This window comes from Nycticebus coucang, chromosome 17 (genome assembly GCF_027406575.1).
Source record: "Nycticebus coucang isolate mNycCou1 chromosome 17, mNycCou1.pri, whole genome shotgun sequence".
NCBI lineage: Eukaryota > Metazoa > Chordata > Mammalia > Primates > Lorisidae > Nycticebus > Nycticebus coucang.
In genome coordinates, this window is record NC_069796.1 from 30,134,613 (window position 1) to 30,146,385 (window position 11,773).

At 51.8% G+C, this 11,773-nt stretch overlaps 1 protein-coding gene and 1 long non-coding RNA gene across 2 annotated transcripts; both read left to right on the forward strand.

The window, feature by feature from the left end:
- The first annotated feature begins 2,952 nt into the window (after positions 1-2,952).
- CSF2 (colony stimulating factor 2) lies at positions 2,953-4,961 on the forward strand. The gene is made up of 4 exons (XM_053567045.1): positions 2,953-3,111; positions 3,194-3,232; positions 3,861-3,986; positions 4,788-4,961. Exons 1-4 carry the CDS (start codon positions 2,953-2,955, stop codon positions 4,893-4,895), a joined length of 432 nt encoding a protein of 143 aa, XP_053423020.1. The 3' UTR covers positions 4,896-4,961.
- Positions 4,962-6,530: 1,569 nt separating this feature from the next.
- LOC128568600 (uncharacterized) lies at positions 6,531-7,184 on the forward strand. Its single transcript, XR_008375181.1, has 3 exons — positions 6,531-6,582; positions 6,661-6,693; positions 7,092-7,184. It is a non-coding gene; the product is annotated as an uncharacterized LOC128568600 (long non-coding RNA).
- Positions 7,185-11,773: the final 4,589 nt, after the last annotated feature.

Genomic DNA, 11,773 nt, shown 5'->3' on the forward strand with positions numbered 1-11,773 from the left:
TTCTGACTCCTTTACTCACATTCAAAAGCACACTTTGGTGGCTGCAGATGTGTAATTAATCTTGTTCCTCCATCAGTGGGATTATAAGGCCCTTGAAAGCAGGACTGACCATTTTTTCATTATCCTGGTGTCCCCTTTCCCTGCTGTGAGCCTAGCAGGTTGCAGTTTGGCTGGGGCCGGGTTTGAACCTGCCACCCTTGGTATATGGGGCTGGCACCCTACTCACTGAGCCACAGGCGCTGCCCGGGAGCCTAGCAGGTTGAATGAGTGAGTGACCTCACTACATTACCAAGTCCTTTCAAGATTCTATGCCTAAATTTCTCTGGAATTTGCCTCCTCTTTGTCATATGTGCCCCTATAACCTTAGGCCTCTCTGTGCCCCAAATTCTCCTCCCTGTCCTCCCCCCTCCCTCTCTCCCATAGTCCAACTTGCTACCTGACATCCACTTGCTATCTCAGCCTGTGTTGGGAGGTGGTGTCTTCAGACGCTCTCTGATTCCTTTGGACCTCCAAGTGGGGGAAGTTGTTCCTTGGAATCCCTCAGCTCAGAAATCTATCCCAGCCTGGGCCACACCATGGGAGTGTCCATTGTAGTTTGTCTCCGTGCCAAATTGAAAGTCTCAGGAGCCAGATATGAGGGCCACCAGGAGGGTCCCGTCTACCTCCTCCCCAGTATAGGGCCTGGCACAGATAGGAAAGGCTTGTTGACTAACTGTCTGAGCTATGACAACTCATTTCCAGGAAGAATGTGACTTTCCATTCCAGAGGGGCCATAGCAGCTCTCTGCTTCCCTAACTACCAGCTTAACTGCTACCTTTTGGCTCCCCACCCCACCCTCCAGACTCTGGGATGCTGTCTGACACAGACCTCCACTCTGGGTGGCATCTACGTGTAATACATGTATCCTGTCCCCCTTCCTCCTTTTGAGAGCTCCCTGGAAGGAGGTAAGCGCAGGTCTCGCAGAGTAAGTGGAGGAAGAGCCTGGATCCGGCTGTGTCATGTTTCTACCCCAGCCTGGCTACCTGGGAATGTTCTACCACCTGGCTCAGATGCATAGGGCTGGCCTCACAGTGGGCTCCCTATCCTGGCAGGGAACACCAAGAAGCCTGTAGGACAAAGGTCTGGCTTCCCTGTGCAATAGCAGCAAAATTCCCATCACACAGTAAAACGTGCCAGGGCCGCAGACTCAGACCATAGTGCTCAAGCAATGAGTTCTATCCACTCTCTGAGGGCTTGCCCGCCTGAGCCCAGAAAAATGCCCTCACTTAGTTGGGTGCTGCACCTCAGTAGTTAGTATGCCAGCCCCATACACCAGGAGCAGTGAGTTCAAACCTCACTTGGACCTGATTAACAAAAAAATGCTCTCACTTGTATCTGATGCCATAGGCCATTGTTTTTCAACCTTTTTATCTCATGGCACACTTAAATCATGTTCATAAAAAAAATAAGAAAAGAATATACTTGCTATGCTTTGAACTTCTTTTGAAAATAACTTAATTAATGACCTTGAAAAAATTTGGCAGCATACATTAAGCTCCTCTCACAGTGCACTAGTGTGCCATGGCACACCGGTTGAAAATCACTGGTCTAGGTTGAATCAACCTCTGGGGCCCAAAAACATCACCCCCAGTGTGGGGAGCTTCTCTGGTATCAGAGGGGCAGCTTCAGAGGCCTGGAGCCTTTCATAAAGCAGGTGACAGCACTTAGGGCTCACACAGATGCACGCCGCAGGTATAGAGGTGTCCACTCACACCAGCACCGTTCTCAGAAATGGAAACGTGTGGGTTCCATTTCTCCTGTGGCCAAAATCCTCCAGGCACAGGGTGGCTTGTGCCAGATCCCTTGTGCAAGCACAAACTCATGCTGTCTTCTTCAAACTTCATTGTGAAAATTAAACACTTGACAAGGCCCCTCAAGAGCCTGTGGCTTTTTCAGAGAACAAGTTTTACTTCTACTGAAAGGCCTCTGAAGCTAGCGGGTGGTGGGAGCTGGGGCTGTGCGGGAAATGAAGCCTGGAAAACCCTGTTTGAGAAACCATTGTCCTCTGTCTCTGGAGCTCCTGGTGCCTGCTAGGGGCTATACGTAGGGGTGTGGTGCCCACCTCAGAGGGACAGCCTACCCTGCAGAGAGGGAGGCAAGGATCACATAACTACAGGGAAGAGTCACTTAGCCAGATGGCACCAGAGCCAGGAGTCAAACTCAGGGTCCTGGCTTTTTGCCCTGACCTGCCTCTGCAGCTTGTCAAATATGTCTGTAATCTTGCTGGCTGGATGTGCACACACCTGACATTCTCTCTGCTCACAGAGGGCAGGGGTCTCTGGTTGGGCAGAGCATGCAGGCTGCTCTGGGTGGGAGCTCATGTGAACCATCACAGGACTGTGCCATTTGGCTGGACTCTGCCTTACGTGGACAGTGGGGTGGGTCTATGAGACCGCCCTTCACATGCAAGCCTCTCATAGTGGCCAGAGAAGAGGTCTGGGAGAAGAGGGAGGCTGGAGTTGGAGTGAGGCACAGGGTGGGGACCACCTGCCCAAAGGCCTCCTGGGACCTCAGGCGGGATGGGGAGTCCAAACTAGTGTTTCCTGAGTCCGCCCCAGCCATTCCAGGCCAGGAAGTCCAAGCTGTGCCCAGAGGCCCCACAGAGGGAGTGGGGGTAGCCTAAGGCCACTTGGACTGCCCAGGGAAGGCTGGAGAGCACTCCAGGAGGCGAGCAACTGAGCTGTTTGTTCATGGAAAGGCTCATTAATGAAAACCCCCGAGCCTGACCACCTGGGGGAAAGGCTCACCGGTTACCATGTGTAGCTGATAAGAGCCAGGAGATTCCACAGTTCAGGTAGTTCCCCCGCCTCCCTGGCGTTTTGTGGTCACCATTAATCATTTCCTCTGTGTATATAAGAGCTCTTTTGCCAGTGAGCCCAGTACACAGAGAGAAAGGCTAAAGTTCTCAGGAGGATGTGGCTGCAGAACTTGCTTCTCCTGGGCACAGTGGCCTGTAGCATCTCTGCACCCACTGGCCCACCCAGATCTGTCACCCGGCCCTGGAAGCATGTGAATGCCATTGAGGAGGCCCTGAGACTCCTGGACAAAAGCAATGACACTGTTGCAGAGACGGTGAGTGAGGGAGTACTGGCCCCACTCACCCAGACTGGCCCTGCCTGTTGGCTTTATAACGTGACGTTTTCCTTTCTTACAGGATGAAATAGAAGTTGTCTCTGAAAGGTTTGACCCTGAGGTAAGATGATCCCCCTGACTTGGCTTTCTAGGAATCTCCAACTTAGGGTGGGTAGGGGTTCCGTTTTAGATGGCCGCTTTCAGGCTTGTCCACTTTCTCTCTAGTTAGCTGGCTGCCAGGCAAAAGGGCAGTGACTGGGAGCTCAGCAGGCCACTGTCCTTGCCTCTGTGCAGTCCCAAGAGCACCTTTATCAGCTGAGCAGCTGGGAAGATCTAGCATCTAGGGGCCACCAGAGTGGTAAAGCGAGGGCGACTTTATCGGCTAGCGGTTTGGAGCACTCACTATGTCCTAGATCAGTGCTGACTACAGAGGAGCACAGAGAGGTCTCAGAACAACCCTTGCTCTTAAGGCAGATCTGGGAATGCCCTGCCCTGCTCCTTCTCCCTGAATGGGGTGAGAGTGACATTTTTCTCTGGGGCCAGGACCCTCTGGAGGTGTCAGCTGAGGAGGGCAGACTCATGTCTGCTGTAGATTACTGGACTCAGCTTCAGACTAATTGAGAATCAGCTTGTGCCCTTCCAAGTCCTAGTCCTGAGGGTCGGGGAAGTGAATTAGCAAAGAATGATGAGGAGGGTGTCCTGTGCCCACTGTGTGCCACTGCTCACCAAGGGATGGGCATATTCCACAGGAGCCGATGTGCCTGCAGACCCGCCTGAAGCTGTACAAGCAGGGCCTTCGGGGGAGCCTCACCAGGCTCAAGGGCTCCTTGACCTTGATGGCTGACCACTACCAGGAGCACTGCCCCCCTACCCCAGTAAGTGCCTCCATCAGGGCCCCAAGTAGGAATGTCTTAGTCTAGGAGGGTGAGGACTGTGTGGGGATGGACCTCTGGCTGTGGCTGTTTAGGATCCCGAAGTACTCCTGTGTCAACAGACTATAATGATCAGCCCACATGGAGAGGGAGCAGTCAACTTGTTCATCCCTGGGAGTTAAAGCCATGGAGCTGTGAAGCCCACAGCACTCCCTAGTGGGAGCTGCTACCATGCTTGTTATTGTTGTGTTTCTCTCTAATGAGGTCAGTGGTGAGGCAAACCCAAGGAAACACAGGGCCTGGGCAAGGTCCAGAGGAAGTGCCAGGGCCCTAGTGCCACCTCCCAATAGGACTTTCCTTGGCCGGCGTGGGGTGCCTGGATTGCTTGGAAGAAGGGTGGAGACCTACCTGGAATGAACAAGGGCCCTGGGCATTCCTTTCTACAGGAAGGGAGTAAGGTCTGTGGCCTTGACTCCTGCTCCTTCTGGGTGCCTGGAGATGGCCTCAGCCGAGCTCTTCTGTCCTAACCTGGGACCCAAAAGGCCAGGGTCTGACCGCCCATCTTAGGCTGGCATATTGTCAGCCCTCCGGCTCCAGATGTCACTGGCAGAGCTGTGCACCCCTTGGGTAACAAATGGGCGGCAACAGTGTCACCTGACCCAAGTCAGTGGGCAGGCCCTGGAATGGCCTTCTAGCCTCCCGAGTTCTAAGAGCCAGTGCAGAAACACATTGGTGCTTGCCCCATGTAACCTGCTTGCCTGGACTCAAGTGTTTTTTCTTTTTCTTTCTTTTTTTTTTTTGAAGGAAACTTCCTGTGAAACCCAGATTATCACCTTCAAAAGTTTCAAAAAGAACCTGAAGGACTTTTTGTTTAATATCCCCTACGACTGCTGGAAGCCACTCCAGAAGTGAGGCGGGCGAGCTCCAGGGCATTCCATACAGACTGCTGCTCTCTCCTGGAACCAGAGCCGGAAACTCGGGATCTTTATCCCAGAGGGACAAAGGGGTGGGCTACGGCTACAGTGGGGGTGGCCTGCATCTGCCCTGGGCCACAGTGATCCTGATACCAGCACAGAAGAGAGATGGGGGATGTTTTATACTGGCAGAGATCAGTAATATTTATTTATATATTTATATTTTTAAAATATTTATTTATTTATTTATTTAAGCTTGTGCTCTTGATATTTATTCAAGATGTTTTTACCATAATAATTATTAAACGTCTGCTCTTATTTGTGTAGTTTTTTTGGTTTATTTTCATCAAGAGCAACTGCTTGTGGTGTCCTACCTCCCCATGGGGCTGGCAAGGCAGGAAAGTGTGAGGTAGCGGGGTGGGGGTTGGGTGCTGTCTCAGGGGCAAGGCTGTTGGAGCAGAGAGGAGGGACGGCCAGGCCTGAGTGCAGCCTTCTGCACACCTAGATATGCTTCCCTGGTTGTGCAAGGGCTCTGACCCCAGAGAAGTATTTGGAAATTCAAGTCAATAGCCTAATCAAAGCTTACCCCAGAGGGGGGGCATCACCCTTCCCAGAGCCCTAGGGTTTGGCCCATCTTGCCAATCAGGCCCACCCTGGCATCAGGCAAAAGACCTGTGCTCCTTAGAGGCCTTCCCCTCCCACTGAGGGCTTCAACCACACCTTAGGTAAATCAGCAAACTAACTGTTCAGGGTAAGAAAAAAACAAACCACAGGGGTCAGAGCTCAGCATAGTTACCAAACTTTCCCCCAAACAGGTGATCTTAATCTTTCAGAGTCAGAATGCAAGTTCACAATTTGTTAATACATGGCTCTAGGGCAGCATTTTTCTGAACTGGTTTTTATTTTTTACATAAAGTTTCGAATCTAATCAGGCACTTTCCCCTAAAGTCCAGCGCCTTCAGGCCAAGGGAAGAGCATCTGTCCTCTTTCTCCTGGCTTTGGATGAAGGCCTGGTTCCTGAACCTGTTCTTCTGTGTCCCTTTTGGGGACTGTGAGCAAGTGGGTGTGCCCCTCAGGTCTTAGGAGGGCAGTGGGATCAGTCCTTGACAGGTGGGCCTAGGGAACTGGTCTGTGAGGGCTTAGCTCCCACCTGGCGTTCTCTGCAGCCATCTGCTCCCCACCCTACTTGCTGTCTGCTCCTACAGCACCCGTGGACAGCACAAGTCCTGGCCAGAGACCTGCCCAACACACAGGCAGAAAGGTCATGACCAGATGTGATTACAAATACGAAGTCTTAGAGTAAGCCTGAGTTTCAGCAAAGACAAGACTCCATGAAAGGTGCTGTCGTCATTGAAAATGCATGAAAAGCACATCTTGCCAATGATAAGGTGCTCTGCGTCTTCCTCATAAGCCAGTGATGACTGATAAGAGGTTTAGCATTTCCTTAGACTCATATATATAGGTGCCCCCTCCACTGAAATGCTTCCAAGCCCACGGCTCAGAACGACTGAGAGGCACCTTCCAGTAAGACCATGCACCTATATGTGCTCCTGGCTTGTGTGCTTTGGGGGTCAGGAAGCCATTGTCCCCCAGCGAAGGCAGACATGCTGTCTCCCCACGAAAATTACACGGCCCTCTGTGCCGAGATTCAGGAAGAACTTTCAGCTGACAACAATACATACAACGTAAGTCTGGGTCTTTACCAACTGTTATTTTTCTCTCAGTGACCCTTTGTGTTTCTAACCAACTTCTCTTGCTTCCAGGGTTCCTTCAATAGTCCCCAGAATACCAGTGAGGTAAGTTGGACCTTTCAGATTACATATGCAGATGGAGAGAGGGATCACCCCAGCCTGGGCCTAGAGAAGAGATAAGAGGAAGGGACATTAGAGTTAGAAACCTGGGAGAAAGCTGCACTTTTGAGAATGGAGCCTCCACTTCAGCCAATAGTTCAGGTCCTGGGCTTTGCCAGGCTCTCTGACCACTAACCAAGTACACCCCTGGGCTCAGGGAGAGACCAGACACTCATGGCCTCCACTAATGGTTTACAACGCCCATAGGTCTCCAGTGGAAGAACCAGGATAGGGCCTGACTTTTGGTCCAGGGCTCCAACCGGCCAGGATTACCAGGGATGGATGAGGATGAGGTTGGACTCAGCTGGTACCTGGCTGTGCACAGTGATCCATCCTTTTTTCAGGAGCTCTGCTATGGAGAGTTTACAAAGAATTTCACCTCCACCCTGAAGGATCTTGTTACTAAATACAATAAAAAAGACCATCACATAGAAAAGATTTATAAGGATATGAAAGAACTCACCAGGATCTGCCCAAAGCTGAAAGTAAGTTGCTATTTGTTCTTAGGGGAACCTGAGACATAATTTCTCTGCACCACAGCCAAGGAAGGGCGCAGTGGGAAAAGGGCTTCTTATGGACCCCACTTGGCACATGCAAGGCCTCAGGTGTTACTCTTGGGCCACACAGGTGGCCCTCCTCTGGAATGGTCTCTAATCCAGAAGAAATCTGCTCACTGACATGGGTGGAAGGTGGGGAGTAGAGGGCTGGGTTTGAGGGAGTAGAGATTAAGGAACCCATGGTGGGGCACATCTGGAGAGACAACTAAGCTGCTCCTCCCTCTTTACCTATTGCTTGTAGTCTCCTCTGTGCTCCTACCCAGCTTGTTCTCATGTCCCTGTTCTGGACAGCATGGGACTTGCCCATGCCCTGCAGCCTGCCCCCTGTGCAAGGGTCTAAATGGTCCTCAGACTCTGGGCTCATCATCACCAGGAAGCCCCCGGCAGCCCCCTTCAGACAGAGACAAGCCGGAGTTGCCTCCGAGGGGGAGGGGCTTATAAGACCCATGAAACTGGAAGTACAAGAGTTTGCTTTTATTTATTCATTTAGTTCTGCCAAGAAGATGACTTAAACATGTACTTCTTGTTTAGCCAACAGACTCACCCCAGAACTGTACTATTGAGCAAAGTAATTTCTCCAAGTTCAAGGAAGCCTTGAAGAGTGTAATCACATCCATAGAAGGATGGAAATCATGTAAGAGGATCAAGCATGGCCTCTGGGACCCCATCCTCTCACAGGATTAGAGCTGCAAGAAATGTGATTGGAAGAGCCTCAGAAACAATTTACTTCTGGGGTGGGGTGGGGTAGGAGTTTGCTAGCCCTGGGTCCAGCAGACAAGACTGTGGGTGGGTAACTGAAGTGATGGTGCCTGAGGTCACCATTCTGTAACTGATGCAGCTGTATCTACTGCTTCAATAAAGCCCAGGGTGTGGAATGCTAGTGAGAGTCATGATGGAGTCCACCCCTGTTGGGGCCCCAATAGGCTGGAAGGGGTGGGGGTGATGGCTCCATCACTGAACTCCTGACCTGGAGGCCCAGCGGTCTCTCAGAAGTGTGAGCCCATCTCATCTGACTATGCTGTATCTCCAGTGCCAGTGGGCAATAGTAGGGGCTCCATCCCCTTGCTGTGCCCTCCTCCTCCCTGTTCCTTCAGAACTCAGACCCTTTCCCAAAATCCCCTCTGCAGCCGTAGTCAGCACCCACTCACCTCTACCTCCAAGACTCAGGCCCAAAGGCTCCCTGCTTTGTTCTCTGCTTTGGCTTCTGGGGAGCTCTAAATCTGATCCATCCCTGCCCCAGTCCTTCAGGCCCAGTGTGGTGCCACAGAGCTGTCAACTCTGGTAAATGGTTCGGGGGACAGAGGCTTTCAGGCTGCTTACAGAAGACTGGACACAGTGTGGGATCTGGGCAGGAGGGGGACCCAGAGAGGACAGAAATATCTCCACCTCCTGGCTTCACCTGCACCAACAAAGAGTTGTTTGACCTCGAATTAAAGCCTCTCACTTGACCTGCAAAGCCCCATCAGAGACCCTCTCGCGTCTTCATGGCATGACAGCACCCTCCCCTTGCCTGGCATTAGTAACACCCTCTCACCCACAGAGCATTGGGCTCTCGCTGAATCTGCCAGTTGCTTGCATCCTAAAGTGCTGCCAGACATAGCCACCAAGCCCTGACCCCCTACCTCTATTCAAACCTTAATCCTTATCATTTGAAGAATTTATTGGAGGTGACTTGGATTACCCCACGATCTAAATAGCTTCCTTATAATCCAAACCGCTCAGACTTGGAGCTTCTTCATAAAATCAGGACAGATGAAGATCTATTTGTTCTGGAATATAATTAGGTACCAAGCTGCAACCACAACTTGACCACGGCCAGATCTTTAGGCAGTTTGCCTCATCTGCCCATTGGCTGATCTTGCCCGGCTGTAAAGCTCTGGGCTGTGCCTGCCGCCACACAGGCCAACCACAGACTGTTCACCCCATCCTTTGCCCCCAGATCCCCAGGCCACCCCAAGGGGATGTATCAGGCTGGAGGCAGCAAGTGTACTCAAGCAAGGTTGCCAAATTATCTAAGAATGTGGAGAGTAGCCCTGTGGCTCAGGATCAAGTGTTGGGGGCTGGCACAGGACCAAGGGCCAATGGTGCTTTCAGCCCAGAAAAAACCTATGGTTTAGTCACTAGAGGCTGTGAGCTCTTGTCCTGTGGGTGGACCACATGGGTGCTCATGGCTCCCAAGGCCACTCCTCCCAATGGCAGTAGTCAGTGGGGTGCATAACTGGATGGGACAGCTGTCCTCTCAGTCTGCATGAGGTCCCCTTACCTTGAGTGCTCCTGAAAAAACCTGAGGCACCTGACAGTAGAGAGTTGGGAGCTTGCATGTACAGCCTTGTCACCTCTTGTCATGTTCAGAACAGCAGAGTGTGCGCAAGGCTGGCCTGCCATTAGCTTACCGTGTGAGTTTGGTACCTCAGTCTCTAAGGCACAGAGTCCTCAAAGGTGGGGGGAACTCCAGCCCCAGAGGCTACAACACAGCCTAAATTCAGGCTCTTTCTCAAGCTGAAGGGCCTCAGAGCATCTAGACCAGCGGTTCTCAACCTGTGGGTCACAACCCCTGTGTAACAATGTAGGATGTAAAATACATCCTACATGTCAGATATTTATATTATGATTCATAACAGTAGCAAAATTGCAGTTATGAAATAGCAATGAAAATAATTTTATGGTTGGGGGTCACCACAACATGAGGAACTGTATTAAAGGGTTGCAGTATTAGGAAGGTTGAGAACCACTGCTCTAGACCCACTCTGGGGAAAGTGAGGTCAGAGAGGTTGCCAGAGAGCTTTGGATGCCTCTTCTGGTAAACAGGGAGGTTAGGAAGGGCACAGACAAGAAAGTGGCTGCAGTACACCAAGACTGCCCTTGTCCCCCGGCAGTCTTAAGCTTTGGTCAAAGTCACCAAACAGCTACCCTGAGGGCCCCTTGAGTTTCCAGGGGCTCTTGTTCTCCCTCCAGGAAGGCTTACATCTGAACAGTGGTGCTGGGGAGGCTGCTGGGCTGGAACCAGGTGGGAGGGACATATGAGTGCTTCTCCTGAGAACTAGGCAGGCCTGAGCCCACCATTCCCTGGACACCATTGGCATTGATGCCTCTGAATCTCACAAGATGCTGGTACACTGGGTGGCTGGAGCTCTGGGTTGGGCACCAGGGCCCCAAAGCATGGGTTTGACCCCTAATTGGCTGGGAATGGCCCTGGTATGCCCTTTCCAGGGAAGAGGTGTGACCTATATCCCTCCATAAATGATGACCATGGGCAGGCCTGGCCCTGAGCAAATACTCTTGGCTCTCTAGGCCCATCTTTAGACCAGGAGAGAGTTCAGGGCTGGTTGGCCTGGGGAGGCAGGTTTGTCCACATATCAAGATCTCCATGGACAATGGAATAGCCCCGCCATCACAGGGGCCTCCCAAGAGACCACCTCAACTCTCTGTCACCTTCTGCCTCCTGTATACTCCCTCCCGCTACAGAAGTCAGTAGGATCGAGGTTGGAACCAGGAATCTGAGAGACACAGTATACAGCAGCAGTACACCTCCTCATCTGCTGGGCCCGAGAACTGGAACAGCATAGCCACATCCTCTGACTCAGAATTCACACCCTGGGAGATCACCCAGAAGGAGAGAAATGGCCAAGCTGTCACACAGAAATGGCCAAGCTGTCAGTCATGAGGTACGATAGGGGCTGTGAAGCTAACATGGCAATGTGGAGAGGTCCAGAATGGCATTGACTCTGGGTGACCCCATGTGGGCCAAAGCCTGGGAAGGAAATGGGGTGATGACTTGGGATGTGGGGTGAGCTTTCTCCATGGCTTGATATGAGGAGAAAAGCTGGGTGCCAAGGTCGGTGGGCAGCAGGTGGTCCCCCTGCTTATAGAAAATTTAAGTCTTCAGTATCCCCAGCTAAATGAAATTCTTGGTGGTGTTTTGCATTGCATCAACTGATTCCCCAAGTCAATTGTTCAGCCAAGATGCTGGTGATAAGCTTAAAATGGGGCCAGTCCCTTCAAAGGCCCACAGCACTCCTGCCTGGGCCGGAGTCAAGGTGCCTCTTTCAGCACAGACAATAGAATAGGCCAGTCTGCTCCTCACTGACAGGGAGGACAGCTCTTAGCATGAACCCGGGGGGTGCAAGTGCTATCCAGGCATCCTCAGTTGACCTCACATGTTAGTGCCCTGTGCAAGGAGACACAGGTGAGGGGCTATCCAAGTGGATAGGACTGGCCCTGGCAACCAGGTGTTCTGTGTTCCTGAACCCTTACTCCTGGTTCTAGCTATCTGCATACATATGTGGTTGGTAATTCAGGAACACGTGATTGAAGTGGAGGGCAGGGGCTGCAGGGACCACACCTAGGCTTCTGAGCAAGCTGCTGTTTGTGTTTAAAACACATGGCTGGTGCCTGGGGACACTCACACCTTATTACATGGGCTTCAGAGATGAGAAATCTGGCACTAGGGTCTCTCCCTGGCCTCAGTT

Coding starts and splice junctions, on each gene's coding strand:
- CSF2 (XM_053567045.1), top strand. CDS start 2,953: ATGTGGCTGCAGAACTTGCTTCTCCTGGGCACAGTGGCCTGTAGCATC. Junction 3,233..3,860: donor CTGAAAGGTTTGACCCTGAG/GTAAGATGATCC, acceptor CATATTCCACAG/GAGCCGATGTGCCTGCAGAC. Junction 3,987..4,787: donor AGCACTGCCCCCCTACCCCA/GTAAGTGCCTCC, acceptor TTTTTTTTGAAG/GAAACTTCCTGTGAAACCCA.